This window comes from Pleurodeles waltl, chromosome 10 (genome assembly GCF_031143425.1).
Source record: "Pleurodeles waltl isolate 20211129_DDA chromosome 10, aPleWal1.hap1.20221129, whole genome shotgun sequence".
Lineage (NCBI taxonomy): Eukaryota > Metazoa > Chordata > Amphibia > Caudata > Salamandridae > Pleurodeles > Pleurodeles waltl.
Genome location: NC_090449.1, coordinates 788,119,472 through 788,137,976, shown reverse-complemented (window position 1 = coordinate 788,137,976; position 18,505 = coordinate 788,119,472). Strand labels below are relative to the sequence as shown.

Sequence of the window (18,505 nt, the reverse complement as noted above, 5' to 3'; positions counted from 1 at the left end):
AATCCCATGGTTCCTACCCAAAGTGGTTTCTCAGTTCCATATCAATCAAACCATTGATTTACCGATTTTCTTTCCGCAACCTTACTCAGATGTTGGAAGAGCTATCCACACTTTGGATGTCAGATGGGCGCTCATGTACCACATTGACAGGACTAAAGACTTCAGGAAAACTAAACAGCTCTTTGTAGCTTTTTCTATTTCTCATAAGGGGTAACTGTAGGAAGTTGGCTCTGTATGTACTATTTCGAAGTAAGAAATAGCATGCACGGAGTCCAAGGGTTCCCCTTGGAGGTAAGATAGTGGCAAAAAGAGATAATTCTAATGCTCTATTTTGTGGTAGTGTGGCCAAGCAGTAGGCTTATCAGAGGGTAGTGTTAAGCATTTGTTGTACACACACAGGCAATAAAGAACACACACGCAAAGACAATTCCAGGCCAATGGGTTTTTGTATAGAAAAATATATTTTCTTAGTTTATTTTAAGAACCACAGGTTCAAGATTTACAAGTAATACTTCAAACGAAACGTATTTCACTTAGGAACTTTAGGAACTTTGAATTAGCAAAATAGTATATACAGTTTTCACACATGACATACAGCTATTTTAAAACTAGACCGTGCAATTTTCAACAGTTCCTGGGGGAGGTAAGTGTTTGTTAGTTTTGCAGGTAAGTAAACCACACCAGCAGCTCGGGGCCGGTCAGGTGCAGAGGTCAAAGTGGTGCCCAAAACACACAGGCTTCAATGGAGAAGGGGGTGCCCCGGTTTCAGTCTGCCAGCAGTTAAGTACCCGCGTCTTCAGAGGGCAGACCAGGGGGGTTTTGTAGGGCACCGGGGGGGGGGGGAGGGGGGCACAAGTTAGCACAGAAAGTGTGCAAACAGGCGTCGGGTTCGCAATGGGAGACCAAGGGGTCTCTTCAGCGATGCGGGGGGGGTGGGGGCTCCTCGGTGATGCCACCACCTGGTCAAGGGAGAGGGCCACCTGGTTGTTGCTCCTGCACTGGAGGTCGGATCCTTCAGGTCCTGGAGGCTGCGGGTGCAGTGTCTTTACCAGGCGTCGGGTCTTTGAAGCAGGCGTTGCTGTGGGGGCTATGGGGGGGTCAACTATGGCTACTCACGGGCTCGTAGTCGCCGGGGAGTCCTACCTCTGGTGTTTGTTCTCCACGAGTCGAGCCGGGGCGTCGGGTGCAAAGTCTCACGCTTCCGGCGGGAAATGTGTGTTGTTTCAAAGTTGCTTCTTTGTTGCAAAGTTGCAGTCTCTGGGGAACAGAGCCACTGTCCTCTGGAGTTCTTGGTCCTTCTAGAAGCAGGGTAGTCCTCTGAGGCTTCAGAGGTTGCTGGACCCCGGGAACGCGTCGCTGGAGCAGTGTCTTTAGAAGTGGGGAGACAGGCCGGTAGAGCTGGGGACAAAGCAGTTGGTGTCTCCGTCTTCTCTGCAGGTTTTCAGCTCAGCAGTCCTCTTCTTCTTAGGTTGCAGGAATCTAGGTTCTGGGGAGCCCCTAAATACTGAATTTAGGGGTGTGTTTAGGTCTGGGATGGCTGTAGCCAATGGCTACTGTCCTTGAGGGTGGCTACACCCTCTTGGTGCCTCTTCCCTGAGGGGAGGGGGGCACATCCGTATTCCTATTGGGGGAATCCTCCAAAATCAAGATGGAGGATTTCTAAAGGCAGGGGTCACCTCATCTCAGGACACCTTGTGGGGGGCTGTCCTGACTGGTGGGTGACTCCTTGTTTTCCTCATTATCTCTCCTGGAATTGCCGCCAAAAATGGGGGCTGTGTCCAGGGGGGGCGGGCATCTCCACTAGCTGGAGTTCCCTGGGGCATTGTACCTCCACCCAGAGCAGGCTTTTGTTTCTGTCCTCAGAGAGCACAAATGCCCTCACCACATGGGGTCAGAAACTCGTCTCTCGGCAGCAGGCTGGCACAGACCAGTCAGTCCTGCACTGAAGGATTGGGTAAAATACAGGGGGCATCTCTAAGATGCCCTCTGTGTGCATTTTTTTTTTTTATAAATCCAGCACTGGCATCAGTGTGGGTTTATTATTCTGAGAAGTTTGGTACCAAACTTCCCAGTATTCAGTGTAGCCATTATGGAGCTGTGGAGTACGTGTATGACAGACTCCCAGACCATATACTCTTATGGCTACCCTGCACTTAAAATGTCTAAGGTTTTGCTTAGACACTGTAGGGGCATAGTGCTCATGCACCTATGCCCTTACCTGTGGTATAGTGCACCCTGCCTTAGGGCTGTAAGGCCTACTAGAGGGGTGACTTACCTATGCCACAGGCAGTGTGAGGTTGGCATGGCACCCTGAGGGGAGTGCCATGTTGACTTAGTCATTTTCTCCCCACCAGCACACACAAGCTGGCAAGCACTGTCTGTGCTGAGTGAGGGGTCCCTAGGGTGGCATAAGACATGCTGCAGCCCTTAGAGGCCTTCCCTGGCATCAGGGCCCTTGGTACCAGGGGTACCAGTTACAAGGGACCTACCTGGGTGACAGGTGGATAGTTAAATGTATACAAACCTGTTACATTAAAGCAAAGAAACAGCTACCAATATCTCCTAGAGCACACTTTCTTAGAAATAAATGAGCCACCGTGGCTTTCTTATGTAACATTTCTTTAGCTGACATTTACAAGCAGCTACTTGGTCCAGACCACATACTTTCACAGAGTATTGCGTAGCTAGTCAGCGAGCCAGTGTAGGGCTGGTTGTACGGCAATCACTTTTTCAAACAACTTTAACTCCCACAGGCTAACCACCACTTTTATGGAGGCACTGCTTTAGAGTCTGTGCAGAGGATATGTATCTACAGCTACACATGCCATCAAACAGCAGTTGTTACTTACTCAGTCGACATTGTTCGCGGCATTTAGTGCTGTAGATTCACATGTGCCCTCCCTCCTCGAATGTTTGTGGCCATTCCAGTTGCCTTGCATTTGTACATATATTTGCATGGACATCTTTCTCTATACTTTGTTTTCCCCACAAGCGGATAGGAGAGAGTATGAACAATCCTAACACAGAACTTGATGCCTATGTGCAGTATCGCCAAGAACGACTCACTCGCTCCTGTGACTCAAAAATTCTTCTTTGGCGAAAAACAACTTGTAGCACTCCGAACCAACATTAGATGGCAGGAGATTGTGCAGAGCATGTGACTCTACAGCACTACATGCCACAGACTGATTGCTACTGGGTAGGTTATATCTGCCTTCTATGGTGCTTATGCCTCCTGACGAGGCATTGAAGCACATTTTTGTTGCGTAGAATGCCACTCCATAACTTGTAGTATTCCACCTTTGGGATCTTTCATAGATTAACATGCAGTTCTCCCGTCTCCGAATAGACTCACTTCAAGCATTGCATGTATACTTGCATTTTTCTTCCCTTGTGCTAAGACGTCTGAGGTGTGAAGGCATCTAGGAGGGGTGAAACTGAGAGCACTTCAATTGAAATGGCTAGAGCATGGTCCCTTTAAAATGGATTCGAGGTCTCTGGATTTTTAAGCTGTTGGTTCCTTGTACCGCATTGGTTAAAGTTACAGATTAACTTTAACTTCGACAAGGAATGATTCGGGCATGATAATCTGTGAAAGACACATGCTGGAGAACAATTACAAATCGGTAAACTTTTTTTTCTCTGGGAATCTTAGCTTGACACCTGGTAATGAAAGGTAATGGTACTTGTAACCTACAGGCAGGTAATGTCTCCTAATAAAAACCATGGCAAAATTGTCTAGATGTTCTCTGATCCTGAATATATTTTATCTTCTTTAACATGCAACAACTTTATCCTTTGATAAGAGGCAAGCAAGATATAATTTAAAAACCTGATGTTTTGATCAAAAACACATTGTTGCATCTAATTAAAGCAGAAGTCATATTTTTATTTGTAGCCTGTCTCTAGGCTGTATTGTAAAGTAAACAGTCACTGATAATGTCCACGTGTTGTGAAAATGTTAATCCGAATGTTAGTTTTTTGTAAATAGATCCAGGTTGCCTTGGAAATCCGAGAACTCTAAAGATTACTGCATTCACTTAATTTTCCCTCGCTGTGTCTGGTTAAGGTTTATTTCTTGGAGTTGTATGAATACTATTTTAACACAGACCTACGTGTTTTCTAGGTTATGAGAGATCCTGGAAGCAAGCGATCAAGAGGGTTTGGCTTTGTTACATTCTCCTCGATGAATGAAGTGGATGCAGCTATGTCTGCCAGACCTCATTCGATTGATGGAAGGGTAGTGGAGCCTAAAAGAGCAGTAGCCAGAGAGGTAAGCCTATTTAAACAGCTTTGATGTGTGAACTTCTGGGAGGGCAGTGGTAACTAAGCATTTTAAGTGCCGTCTCGGCCCTCCCCCACCCCGCTTTAGGTTTCTGCCCGTTAGTGTACTACTTTACTGTTATTGAAATCCACCATGACTGTTGAAATTGCCTCTTCCCTGGCCAGAAATCACTCCCAGAACTGCTCATTATTACGTGACTCTAAAGCTAGAACTTTATATGGTGCAGGGAAGGTCAAGTAGAATAGGTTTTAAGTAGCCAAAAGCTAGGTGATTTCTGTAGACTCCCTTTTGCGCCACATGCAGTAGAAATTGGAGCTTTTGTCTTCTCTAGGCTTAGAGTTGCTCAGCACACAACGTTCATTGGTTGAAATGTTGATTGTTTCAAACGATAAGGCTGTGCAACCAAACAGTTGTTGTGTCTATGACCTTTTAATATGGCTTATGCTATTTTTAAAATTACTGGGGATTCTAAATCTTGCTACTGGGAATGATTGCAACAAACTCATTTCTCTTAAACTTGATTATTTGGATCTAGGTTTGGTAGAACCTTTCCTGAGCATTACCCGTTGCTTTACGTCTAATTTATAACTTTTGCCTGTAGGAATCTGGAAAACCTGGTGCCCATGTAACTGTGAAGAAGCTGTTTGTTGGAGGAATTAAAGAAGACACAGATGAACACCACTTGAGGGACTATTTTGAGGAGTATGGAAAAATTGAAAGCATTGAAGTTATTGCTGATAAGCAGTCGGGCAAAAAAAGAGGCTTCGGATTTGTTACTTTTGATGACCATGATCCAGTAGATAAAATTGTATGTAAGTGATCTTAATCCTGCAGACGTTCAGAGCTGCACACTTTTTTTTTTAACAGCTGAAGTATTTTAATTGCTTGTCGGGCTGCAACAAATCTATATCTAGAGCTCATTTGTTTACATTTTCAATGACCTAACTTTGTTTTCGATGGTACTACCGTTTGCATCTCCCAATTATTCGTCCCTGCATCTGAGTTTGCAGTCTGTCTGAAGGTGGCTGTTCTGTTAAGCTTATAACACACTGCCTGGATTTTGGGCAATTCCAGCAAGATGTGAACGAGGGAACACAATGAAGATGATTTTTGCTTATTTAGACTCTTTTTGTATTGCAGTGCAGAAATACCACACCATCAATGGACACAATGCAGAAGTGAGGAAAGCATTGTCGAGGCAAGAAATGCAGGAAGTGCAAAGTACCAGAACTGGAAGCAGAGGTATTTGTGTTGAGTTTTGTATTTTAAAGACATCGCAGCTTATTGAAGAACTGATGAAAACATACTTGCTAGTGTGTGGTGGGAAACTAACGTTAATGTTAAACGTAGCTGATTCCATTTCACAATAACATTTTGGCACTGGCAAAGTTGTTCAATATATTGGAGAAATGATAACATCAATGACTAAAATGTTGGCACATGGCATTCACTGTTCCCCATGTTTTGGGTTGGCATTACCCGGTCAATAGACCATGGCTATAACTGGAGTGTTAAGATGTTCAGTAATATATTGTATCTGCGAACAAATGTTCAGTTTTTAGCTATAGTTATACATGTGTAGCAGCTTGCTGTGTGTTAGGGCCTAGTAACGTGATTAGGTATTTAAAAAGTGTTTTATCATCCATCCAGACGACAGTTGGTTTTGGGAAGAAATTGTATGTAATATACGGGTGGTTGTGCTGCTTCACATTGTAGTACCCTTACCGATCCCTTTAGAACCCACAGGTTTCGCCTGTCAGACCTTCAGCTCAACCTGGGTGGCTTAGGCTGTGAACAGCAAGGCTTGTGCAAAGGGACATGTGTAAAGCATTCCAAAACAAGGAAGAAATCGATAAGACACCAATTGAATCCAACACCAATTGGTAAAAATAGACACCAAAACAAAAAAGATTAAACTGAGCATTCTGGAGATAAAGAATTTACGAGGTATAGTAAATCAAAGCATTTCCCTGAACAGCATACAAGCATTGGAAAATTCATCGAAATTTGTATTGCGGTCACTTTGGGTCTCTTTAGGTGACCACCTTTAGTAGGTAGCCAAGTCAAAGAGATAAGCAAGTTCCTCAGAGTTATCTCAAGGATAAAAAGCATTCCTCAGTCAATTCCAGACACTTTTATCTGTTTCCTATGGAACTGATCTTGCTGCAGGCGGTAAAGCATGCTGGAGATGCTTAAGGATGCTGTGGAAGAAATGCTGTGCTTGGGGAGGGTCCTGTAGCTAGTCCTTCGTATACAAAATGGTTGGAGCAGTTCTAATTACAGGGTTCCCGTCAATTGAAGTCGGCTTTGTGCTGGTAGAAGCCAATCCGATGCTGTCGTCTTTTATTATGGTTACAGCCAAATCCTACAGCACAAGTGGTGTGTCTTCGAAGGTGCTTCCTGCGGAGGGAGGAAAAAATAATTGGTAATTTGCCAGCAACTACCTAGTCAACAGTCCTTTCTTTGCTTCGCAGTACAATTTCGCACTTTCAATGATTCATTTCAATATATCGTATTTGTCCACCAAGTACAAGTTGTTGACATCTAATACAGCAAGGACCGACCTCGGTGACAACAGCATTATCATCTACGCGCCTGTCAACAGTTCAGTCTAAAGAAGACAGTCACTGGACTGACTACCCATTGAACCATCTGGATCCTTCTCTAAGTAAGTGGGACATTGCTGAAGAACCTCATGATCCTTTTGAAACACTGGCGCATGTGAACAAGCTATGCATCAGGAAGAAAACTGATGCAGCTATAAAGACTCTAGGATATTTGCTGATGTTACGGTCATCCCATGATCATCAATTGTATTGGTAAGATAAAAAACAATTGAGAATGCCGACGTCTCCGTGCTTGATTAGCGAGCTGTAGCAGATGACGTCGTATTAATATACAAGCCCCCCCCGTAGAAGTCTAGATGCAATCAAAGACAACAAACCTAAACTAGTTTTAGGTGCCAGCAACTTAAGTGTCGACCACACACCAGGCCAGCTTCGGAGGGCTTGTAGATCACTAATGTCCCAGAATGTATTTTTACTTCCAAGAACCCTTGACCAGCGACCACTACTCCAACAACCCAGAAAAATCAGTATCTTTCACATCATTACCGGTTGTGTTTACTGGTATCACCAAGCCCCATTTAAGGGAATCTCGCCCCTCTCCCCGGAACAATAAGTGATTGCTGATATAAATCCTCTACTCTGTGATTCGGCTTCCTCTCTCAAGTGAACTGCTCCCTATCAGGCCAGATTCCTACAGTAAGCTAATACTTAATAGTAACCAACATGGCTTATGAGGTGACAGTGGTGACTTTGAAGATTGGGAAATACAATAACCAAATACTATGGTGTGAAATCCATAAATAGAATGTTATTGCTGAGTTAGCTTGCTATGATAAATCCTGAATCAAATAAGCAAGCCTGGCAGCATGTTACAGTCCAAGCTTATATGCATAAAAATAAGAAACAATGGTTAACCAGGGTCATGTGCTTCAAGAACAGGCATTGCTATAATTGAGTATCGCAGGACAAAATTGAAGTCCACACCCACTTCCTTCCAATTTCTCAATTGCAGGCACTTAGTTGGTTTAGGCTGTCTTATGTTACCAGCCTTCCGTGCTGGAGCGCGACCATCAAGAGAACCTGCCGCTGTATCAACACCGCTGTCTGACGCACACATTGGATAAAGAACTTAGTGAGAAATGGATTCTGTGGTGGATGGGACCATTTCTTAGCAGTAGTTCAGATTTTAGTTCAGCACCACATCCACCCCTGGACGTGCTCCTAGGAATCAAGTCTGGAGATGTGTAGTTGCAGGGCAAATAGCTTTTTCTTACTTGCCTGTAATACACCACCGTAAGTATCTTTCATACTTTGAAATTAAATCCTTCCTCTCTCCTTCTGTGAGGCTCCTTCTTCCCTTACCTAGTTACCAAATCTGAGCTGAAGAAAGCTCTGGATTGGTGGAGCTCAAATCAACTTAAACGCAGCGACTGCTGTCTAGTCAACCTGACCTGCACACGCAACAATATTCACTGTCTTTATTACTACTGCGTATAACATTTTCAGCCTAAGAATGGATAATTAACTCGGGAATATTCTAGATGTTAAATAAAAGGTAGAGACGACGGAGATATTAATAGAACGTACAAATTATTATTAAAACATAAGCAAGTGTTAAAACAATTTAGTAGCATTCTTACATGTTGCAGGGTAAATTACTTGAGGACATGTCCGTATAAATGGTGAAACGGTATTGCAACAGGTATGCAGCGTTTTCTTTCTTTCTGCAGGCAATCTTGGCTTTGGTGATTCACGTGGTGGCGGTGGTGGAAACTTTGGACCAGGCCCTGGTAGCAACTTTAGAGGTGGTTCAGGTGAGATGAGCAATATTCTGTCCCCATTAATTGGACTTTTACTTCAGTTAGCAATGCAAGACAAGTTTTTATAGTAATATTTGCCTTTGATTTACTCTACATTCTTCTTCACTACTTACGAAGTTCGTTGTTGTTCCGGTGTCAGTGTTTGGATAACTAAATAGGCTTCAGGTACTGAAAATGCTTTGAAAAGTTATGCAGCACATTACCCACCAAAGTACTTCTAACTCACAAAGCACTACCACTTCCTAAGAGCACTGAGGCTATCTTCCCAGAGTCAAATCACTACCACATACAAACACTGCACTACCAACCCAGCCCTGCAGTATCACTGTTGAAGTAGCTTACATGAATCCGCACCGACCTCAGTGACATTCCTCATTCCTACCACGGGTTTCTACCAGGTAGCAGAAATAAGCTATGTTACATCAACTTGGCTTCTAAACATGATCAAAGTTGAAGTGCCTTAAAAGCAATTAAGGGTGTTCAAAGCTGAGAATAAATGAAATAGTTTTCATAACGTTCATTTATAAGTTAACCAGTGAGATGGGACTAAAAAGACCAAGAAATAAAACGCGTTAAAGGAGAGGGAGTCTAATGGACAGGAAGGTTATGGGGGCTTTTAGGTGATTTCTTAGGTGGGGTAAGTTGTTAGCCACCATATACGTGTGAGGCTACGATGCGTCCTTCGAGGACATTGAGGATACCATTCAGGAGATTGTAGGCCACAGGCCCTTCACAGGAAGAGGTAGATCTATATCCCAAGTAGACGATTCACCAAAATGAATTAAGGTTCGATGGGATGTATGGCTATAGATACACATGATCTCCATACTCCTGCCACCTAGTGTTGGATCTGGAGTGGTGCAAGTTATTTTTCTTCAAAGAAGTGTTCTGAATCTCGGGTTAAAGTGACTCCTTTCAGGGATATTGCGCATGGGCATAGATTTGTTTGTTAGATTTTCTCTCCACTTACCTTAACGCTGTCCTCGTTTTGTGGTGTTAGGGCACCGGCAGCCCTCCCTTCAGGGCGCCAGCATCTGCTTTTAGCCTACCTTTTACACAGCACAGATGGTGGATCGAACATACTCCATTCCTCTTTTGTCCTCTTGTGCCGTGCCAAATTTCTGCGCACTGACAAGTGTCTGGTGTGCTATCTCTGCCTCGACCCAGATCATCAGGAGGCCAACTGCAACGCCTGTAAGTCCTTCCACCCCAAGAAAACTCAACAGGACTGAAGAGCTTGTCGGCCGGACATCTTTGGAGAGGGTGATGCTCTGGAGGAACCTGCACAGGATGAGGTAGCCATGTCTATTCAGCACATCTTGGATCTCCATTTGGGCTTCAAAAGTCACAAAATCACCTCTGTGCTGTGGCCCCTCCTGCCCACCATAAGACTTTAAAAAAAAAAAAAAATGCCAAATGTGGGGTGAAAGTGGTACAAGTTACCAAGTTAAAAAAGGAGAGAGCATAATCACTGGGTCCGTGCCTGGTTAGCAGGATCCCAGTGAGCACAGTCACACTTTCAACAGGCGGAAAATCGGGGTAACCATGCCAAGAAAGAGCGTACCTTCCTACAATGTACAATAGTGTGAAATGCACTGAGTAACAAGTTTTGGGATTTCTTATTTATTCAAACCTCTTATTTTATATGTAGCTTCCAGACAGTGAAAGACCTAACAACTGAAGTCAACAGCACCAAACTAATATAATCAGTAGTCAGTTTCTGCTTAAAATAGGTGTCTGTTTTCATAATGCCACATCATCTGCTCCATAATCTGCAGACTTAACAACAAAAAATGTGTTTATAGCTCAAAAGGTTCAACAGTTACTAAAAAAACAGCATCACGTGTTGCCACGCAGTAGAAGGCCCTTTGTAAAGCTGGACTGGTCACTTTTTGTTACTTGTTGCCGTATGTGGGTGTTAAGCTGGTACCAAGCTGCAACCACAGATTTGACAGTCTCTGGAGAAAAACGGACACACCGGACACAATTCATGAATGTTCTCAACCAAATACGTTTTGTCAGATAGTTTCGTTTCTGAAAAAGAAAGTACCATTGTGCATTTTTGGTCAATTGTTTTTGGAGACTTTTTGTTTGAACCTCATGACACAATCACAGTCACCCACCAACCTTTGGTTTGCTAAACACTGTTTTAATATTTCCTCGCCGGAAAAATTATTTTCTATGAGAATTGCGAGTGGGTATGGGTGTCAGTGGGGAGTATTGGGATCTAGTTTTGAAACCCGATCAACAGCCACACATGCCATAGAGCGGATTATGGTACTTATCCTGTAAGCATCTGTTTGTGGCATGCTGTGCTACAGATTCAGATGCTCCCTCCCTAGATGCTTGTCACCGTTGCAGTTACCTTATATTTTTAGATAGTTATACATGTGTATGCACAAATTGCTTTCTCTATACTTTACTTCATTCCACTCTGTTCTCAACCGCCTACGGGGAAAAAAAAATCAAACAAAGGAGTCGATAAGCATGAACAGTATCACTGAAAGGAGGAGTCACTCGAACACTTCTTTGAAGAAAAATAACTTGCACCCCTCCCGACCCAACACTAGATGGTAGGACTATGCAGGGCATGTAAATCTACAGCACTACATGCCACGAACAAATGCTTACATAAGAACATAATCCTTATCGTACAGTAGTCGTGACTTGCTTGACAGATTAGAGAGACACTTGGAAAGACTATACTTCTTACTAGAAACTGTTAATTCAAATTCTGTAAAAGAAATCAATGTCTGTTAGCTATTGAAACAAACACAGGGTGATCGATTTGTGAACACTAATGTGACAAATATCAGATTAATTACAAGTCTATAACCACAAACTAGTATGTCTTTTTTTAGGGGTGTGGGGGCAGTCTGTTCTTCCTTGGATGAAACTAGAATGTGCAGCGGATTATCAGCCAGCAGTTCCAACATTAGATTAAAACCGTTCAAGACACCTACCACAGACAAAGAAATAATTGAGCCCATAGGTCCAAAGTATTGAGTCTGAGATCTTGCAACACAACCATTATTACGTTCTGTCCTGAATCCATAAGTACTCTGTTCACTTAATGGATGAGAAACTTTGGTTTAGTAGCTCTAGCTATATCCTTTCTTCAGCTAACCACCTAAAACTAAGTGTGACATTGAACTGAATGATCTGTGGAAACCTTTTCAATTACTACTGCAGATTTGCTTTACATCTTTTGTCCCTAAATAGGAGCATAATTTCCATCTTAGGTGTTAGTTTAAAATTTAATTTGCTGTTGTTTTTAGTGAAATGTAGATCACGGCGGAGTTGGTTTATTTGGCTGCTTTTATTGAAATGAAAGAATCCTAAAGTATATATATATATTTTTTCAATAGATGGATATGCTGGTGGGCGTGGATATGGGGATGGATTCAATGGCTATGGTGGAGGCCAAGGAGGTATGCATTATCTTGTGTTTTATTTCAAGATATTAATGTTTATTTTAATACCCTGAAAATCTGAGTAGTAAATTGATGGCACCCATGTCATGCAATCTATGCATGTTTTTAGCTCCAGAGTACTTATCTCTTAAGGAATGCTTTTTCCTCATTTCTGCAATTGTAATTTTCCAGTATGACGTCAGCCCTCTTGTTTTATGATGTTGTAGGGGATGTAGTGTGGGATTCATACGGTCCAGATCACCAGATGACCCTGATCTATATCCAGCACTCCCATCTCCTCCGAAGACTCAACCTAATATCAGCAAGTCATAGCACAGGCTGCTGTATACCTCAATGTCCAAATGCACACTTACACTATTGAAGAGGAGTTCCTCCTGGGTACACTGTCCACCACCCATAAATAAAGTCAGTTTATTTTACCTATGCTACCTGGCATGTTTAGACATTTGATAATTTTCAAGAACCTAGTATGTCTAGAATTGTCACCCCAAGGATTGATTTTTACATATAAATGTGTGTGTGTAGCCAAACATACAGACCCTATATTTATTCTTTCACTCCGTAGTACTTCAATCATCAGGAGATACGCCTCACATGATCAGGAAATTAAAAAACTAGATGCAGCAGGGAAAAAGGTGGTTGCAGAAGCTGTCCAGTTGCACAGACAGATCTTCGAACAAACCCAAAATTCCTTCCTAAAGTAGTTTCACAATTTCACGTTAAACAGTCAATTGAGTTACCACTCTATTTCCCACAACCAGACTCGGTTGCGGAGAGAGCTCTTCACACACTAAATGTAAAAAGAGCTCTTGTGTATCATATTGACCTGACCCTTTGGGAGAGGTGGCCCATTCCTAACCCTGTTGGTACCTGTCCTTCAAACCAAGATGAAGGATTCTGCAGGGACGGAGGTCACTTAAGTTCTGGACACTTTAGGGGGGGTCCTAGCTGGACCTGACACCTCCCCCCTCCCCCACCTCCCCACACACACACACACACACACACAATTCCTTCCTTCCAGAGTCCCTGAACACAGGCGTGGCTATTCAGTGCTTACGACTTTAAAGAGGATTCCCATGGAAGAGTACTAGCATCTGCATCTTTTTTTAGATTCACATGTGACCCCTTCACTTGCCTTTTGTAAGGCTCCAATGTATGTTGCACTACTGTGAGCTTGAAAATCTGTAAGTTGGAAGTCTGTGATCGAACATAGTGTACGGTTTCACCTTAACTGGCCTGAATTCTGGTGATAGAGGTGAATGGGTCAGGTGAGTCTGTAAAAGGTGCCGATGCTAGAGAACTGCAGATAGTCTGCAAGGGGTTCCCACCCTGAGATTGGTGAAAAATTCAAGCATCACAAATACAGACAAGACCATCAAAATGTACTGTAACCCCGTCTCTGTGCTACATGCAAACATTTTGATGGTATATGACCAGTTTTTAAGTTAAGACTTTTTTTTTTGCTTTATGAGAATTACCGTGTTTTTATGATGGGCTTTTTCACTTTATCTGTACGTTTGTTTAGAAGATAAAACAAAAAGCAATGTTGGTGTTACATTGGCTTTTTGTTTTGGTTCATTTGGATACTTTTTCTCGTGCTAAACTTTTTGGCCCCAAGACTGAGGCTATTCACTGTTTCATCAAATAAATATACAAATCACTGAATGTTATAGTAGCCATTCTTTTTTAGAATTAAGATTTCTTCCAGTGGTATAGACCAGTGTTCCAAAACTGTGGGCCGTGGGAAGATGTTTTTTTGGTGGGTCACGCAAGTGAAAGTAAAAAATGAAGATGCAATTAAAATCTATATTTAGGTTGTCACAGTTGCTGCTCTTTAAAGACTGGTCAAATGCCAGCCTGTCGACAAATTGCTGCTTTTTATTTTTTTAGGGGTCGAGCCTGTGAGTGCATACGCTTGCCTCTCACATGCAAGACTGTTGTGTTCAATAAAGGGCTTGGAGCTCGCCTGTTCGCCATTTGTTGGTTTTTGTGGCACTTCTTTACAGTCTTGTAATTCGTCAAGGCATGTCTGACATTTACATTCCTCTGTGTGGATCAGGGATCAAGCACCAATTGATTTCAACTAAATTAGTGCCAATCTGCTGCATCCAACGTGATCGCAGTAATATTTTGTTCTAACTTCCAGTGCCCCGCAAACAGAAGGCTTGTGACTGGCAAAAACATGCCCAGCAGCTCAAACAAAATTGCAAGTTTTTTTTATTTTTATATTTAAGTAACTTTATGTTCGATGGCATCTGTCGCTGTAGATACGCATGTTTTGCAATAGCTCGCCATCTGGTGTTGGGCCGGAGTGTTACAAGTTGTTTTTCTTCTAAGAAGTCTTTCGAGTCACGGGACCGAGTGACTCCTCCTTTTGTCTCCATTGCGCATGGGCGTCGACTCCATCTTCGATTGTTTTTTTTCCGCCATCGGGTTCGGACGTGTTCCTGTCGCTCCGAGTTTCGGAACGGAAAGATAGCTAATTTCGGAAGATTTTCGTCGGTATTGTTGCGTTCAGGATCGGCGTAGTTAGATTCAACACCGCATCGAAGATCGAAGAGCTCCGGTGCCCTTCGGCGTAGTTTTTCGATCCCCCGTCGGGGCCTGGTCGGCCCGACCGCGTGCTGAAAAACGCAGATGGAACGGACCCCGTTCCGTTTCTGCCCCAAATGCCACAATAAATACCCCTATACAGACCAACACTTGGTCTGTAACCTGTGCCTGTCACCTGAGCACAGTGAAGACACCTGCGAGGCCTGTCGTGCGTTCCGGTCCCGAAAAACACTCCGAGACCGTCGAGCCAGAAGACTTCAGATGGCGTCCACGCCGACAGCCCACCGAGAGTTCGAGGAACAAGAAGAGGAAGGTACCTTCTCGATCCAAGACTCAGACTCCGAAGGATTCGACGATACACAAACCGTGAGTAAGACGTCGAAAACCACACAGAGGAAGATTTACAAGGCCCAGGGGACGCCACTGCCATCAGGCCATGGCTCCACCCATAAATTCGGTGACCGACCGTCGGCACCGAAAAAGGCCCAAACAGTGCCGAGATCGTCCGACTCCGGTCGAGACACCGGCACGCAGCCTTCTCTGGACCGAGAAAGTGCTGGAGACAAGCCTCGACACCGAGATGCCGGTGTGGACACGGCTCGACACCGAGACAGCGGCACCGAAGAAGATCGACGCCGAGAGGTTTCGGCCCCGAAAAAGAAAAAAGTCACCTCGGAGCCGAAAAAACACGCACACAGGGTTTCGATGCCGAAACAAACTGCAAGCGACCCAGCTTCAGGCTCTTATACAGAAGAGCACTCGCTAACCTCCCAAATGCAAAAGCATAGGTTTGAGGAAGAGCTACAATCAACTGATGTGGACCATACGCAAAAGCGTATTTTCATACAGCAGGGGACAGGAAAAATAAGCACCCTTCCCCCAATTAGAAGAAAGAGAAGGTTGGAGTTCCAAACTGAACAGACACCACAACCAAAAGTGGTGAAAAGAGTTACCCCACCACCCTCTCCTCCGCCCGTGATTAACGTCTCACCAGCACAAACTCCATCACACTCCCCAGCTCACACCACCATAAGCCAGGGTGACCAAGATCAAGACGCATGGGACCTATACGACGCCCCAGTGTCAGATAACAGTCCGGAGGCATACCCTACGAAGCCATCTCCACCAGAGGACAGCACCGCGTATTCTCAAGTGGTGGCTAGAGCAGCACAATTTCACAACGTAAGCCTCCACTCAGAACAGGTCGAGGATGATTTTTTATTCAACACACTCTCCTCCACCCACAGCTCATACCAGAGCCTGCCTATGCTCCCTGGTATGCTCCGGCACGCAAAAGAAATTTTTAAGGAGCCGGTCAAAAGTAGGGCTATCACACCAAGGGTGGAAAAAAAAGTATAAGGCGCCTCCTACAGACCCGGTTTTCATCACTACACAGCTGCCACCAGACTGTCGTTGTAGGAGCAGCTAGGAAAAGGGCCAACTCCCACACATCTGTAGATGCACCACCCCCAGATAAAGAAAGCCGCAAGTTCGATGCAGCTGGTAAGAGAGTCAAACCAGTGGCGCATCGCGAACTCCCAGGCACTACTTGCGCGCTATGACAGAGCCCACTGGGACGAGATGCAACATCTCATTGAACATCTGCCCAAGGACTTACAAAATAGGGCAAAACAAGTGGTTGAGGAGGGACAGACCATTTCCAACAACCAGATCCGCTCCTCCATGGACGCTGCAGATACAGCTGCACGGACAATTAATACATCTGTAACTATCAGAAGGCATGCATGGCTCCGAAGGTCTGGATTTAAACCAGAGATTCAACAAGCAGTTCTCAATATGCCTTAACGAAAAAGAACTGTTCGGTCCAGAAGTGGACACAGCGATTGAGAAACTCAAAAAAGATACGGACACTGCCAAAGCCATGGGCGCACTCTACTCCCCGCAGAGCAGAGGGAATTACAGCACATTCCGTAAAACACCCTTTCGAGGGGGGTTTCGGGGTCAGAGCACACAAGCCAGCACCTCACAAGCAACACCGTCCAGTTACCAGGGACAGTATAGAGGAGGTTTTCGGGGACAATATAGAGGAGGGCAATTCCCTAGGAATAGAGGAAGATTTCAGAGCCCCAAAACCCCTACTACTAAACAGTGACTCACATGTCACTCACCCCCTCCACACGACACCAGTGGGGGGAAGAATAAGTCATTATTACAAAGCATGGGAGGAAATCACTACAGACACTTGGGTTCTAGCAATTATCCAACATGGTTATTGCATAGAATTTCTACAATTCCCTCCAAACATACCACCAAAAGCACAAAATTTGACAACACACCATTCCAATCTCCTGGAGATAGAAGTGCAGGCACTATTGCAAAAGAATGCAATCGAATTAGTGCCAAACACACAAATAAACACAGGAGTTTACTCACTGTACTTTCTGATACCAAAGAAGGACAAAACGCTGAGACCAATCCTAGACCTCAGAGTAGTGAACACTTTCATCAAATCAGACCACTTTCACATGGTCACACTACAAGAAGTATTGCCATTGCTAAAACTACACGACTACATGGCAACTTTAGACCTCAAGGATGCTTATTTCCATATACCAATACACCCATCGCACAGGAAATACCTAAGGTTTGTATTCAAGGGAATACATTACCAATTCAAGGTACTGCCTTTCGGATTAACAACCGCACCAAGAGTCTTTACCAAATGTCTAGCGGTAGTCGCTGCACACATAAGAAGGCAGCAAATACATGTGTTCCCATATCTAGACGACTGGCTAATCAAGGCCCATTCGTTAATAAAGTGCTCAAATCACACAAATCATATCATACAAACGCTCTTCAAACTAGGGTTCACCGTCAATTTCACAAAATCCAAAATTCTGCCGCGCAAGGTACAACAATACCTGGGAGCCATAATAGACACATCAAAAGGAGTAGCCACTCCAAGTCCCCAAAGAATTCAAAATTTCAACACCATCATACAACGCATGTATCCAACACAAAGGATACAAGCAAAGATGGTACTACAACTCCTAGGCATGATGTCTTCATGCATAGCCATTGTCCCAAACGCAAGACTGCACATGAGGCCCTTACAACAGTGCCTAGCATCACAATGGTCACAAGCACAGGGTCACCTTCTAGATCTGGTGTTAATAGACCGCCAAACTTACCTCTCGCTTCTGTGGTGGAACAACATAAATTTAAACAAAGGGCGGCCTTTCCAAGACCCAGTGCCACAATACGTAATAACAACAGATGCTTCCATGACAGGGTGGGGAGCACACCTCGATCAACACAGCATACAAGGACAATGGAACGTACATCAAACAAAACTGCATATAAATCACCTAGAACTTCTAGCAGTTTTTCAAGCACTAAAAGCTTTCCAACCAATAATAGTTCACAAATACATTCTCGTCAAAACAGACAACATGACAACAATGTATTATCTAAACAAGCAAGGGGGGACGCACTCCACGCAGTTAAGCCTGCTAGCACAAAAGATTTGGCGTTGGGCAATTCACAACCAAATTCGCCTAATAGCACAATTTATACCAGGGATCCAAAATCAACTCGCAGACAATCTCTCGAGATCACCAACAGGTCCACGAATGGGAAATTCACCCCCAAATTCTGAACACTTATTTCAAACTCTGGGGAACACCTCAGATAGACTTGTTTGCGACAAAGGAGAACGCAAAATGCCAAAACTTCGCATCCAGATACCCACACAAACAGTCCCAAGGCAATGCCCTATGGATGAACTGGTCAGGGATATTTGCTTACGCTTTTCCTCCTCTCCCTCTCCTTCCTTACCTGGTAAACAAACTCAGTCAAAACAAACTCAAACTAATATTAATAGCA

The 18,505-nt window shown here is 43.9% G+C and overlaps 1 protein-coding gene across 4 annotated transcripts in view; it reads left to right on the top strand.

The window, feature by feature from the left end:
* Window positions 1-18,505, top strand: part of HNRNPA2B1 (heterogeneous nuclear ribonucleoprotein A2/B1) — a 172,336-nt gene that overhangs the window by 10,941 nt on the left and 142,890 nt on the right. For all 4 annotated transcript variants that reach the window (XR_011199162.1, XM_069211412.1, XM_069211410.1 and 1 more), the window contains exons 3-7: window positions 4,127-4,273; window positions 4,887-5,097; window positions 5,426-5,527; window positions 8,583-8,666; window positions 12,041-12,103. Coding sequence is in view for 3 of the 4 variants with exons in the window: in XM_069211412.1 (XP_069067513.1) it covers window positions 4,127-4,273; window positions 4,887-5,097; window positions 5,426-5,527; window positions 8,583-8,666; window positions 12,041-12,103 (607 nt within the window). In the remaining variant the exon portion in view is untranslated. The remainder of the gene's footprint in view (window positions 1-4,126; window positions 4,274-4,886; window positions 5,098-5,425; window positions 5,528-8,582; window positions 8,667-12,040; window positions 12,104-18,505) is intronic.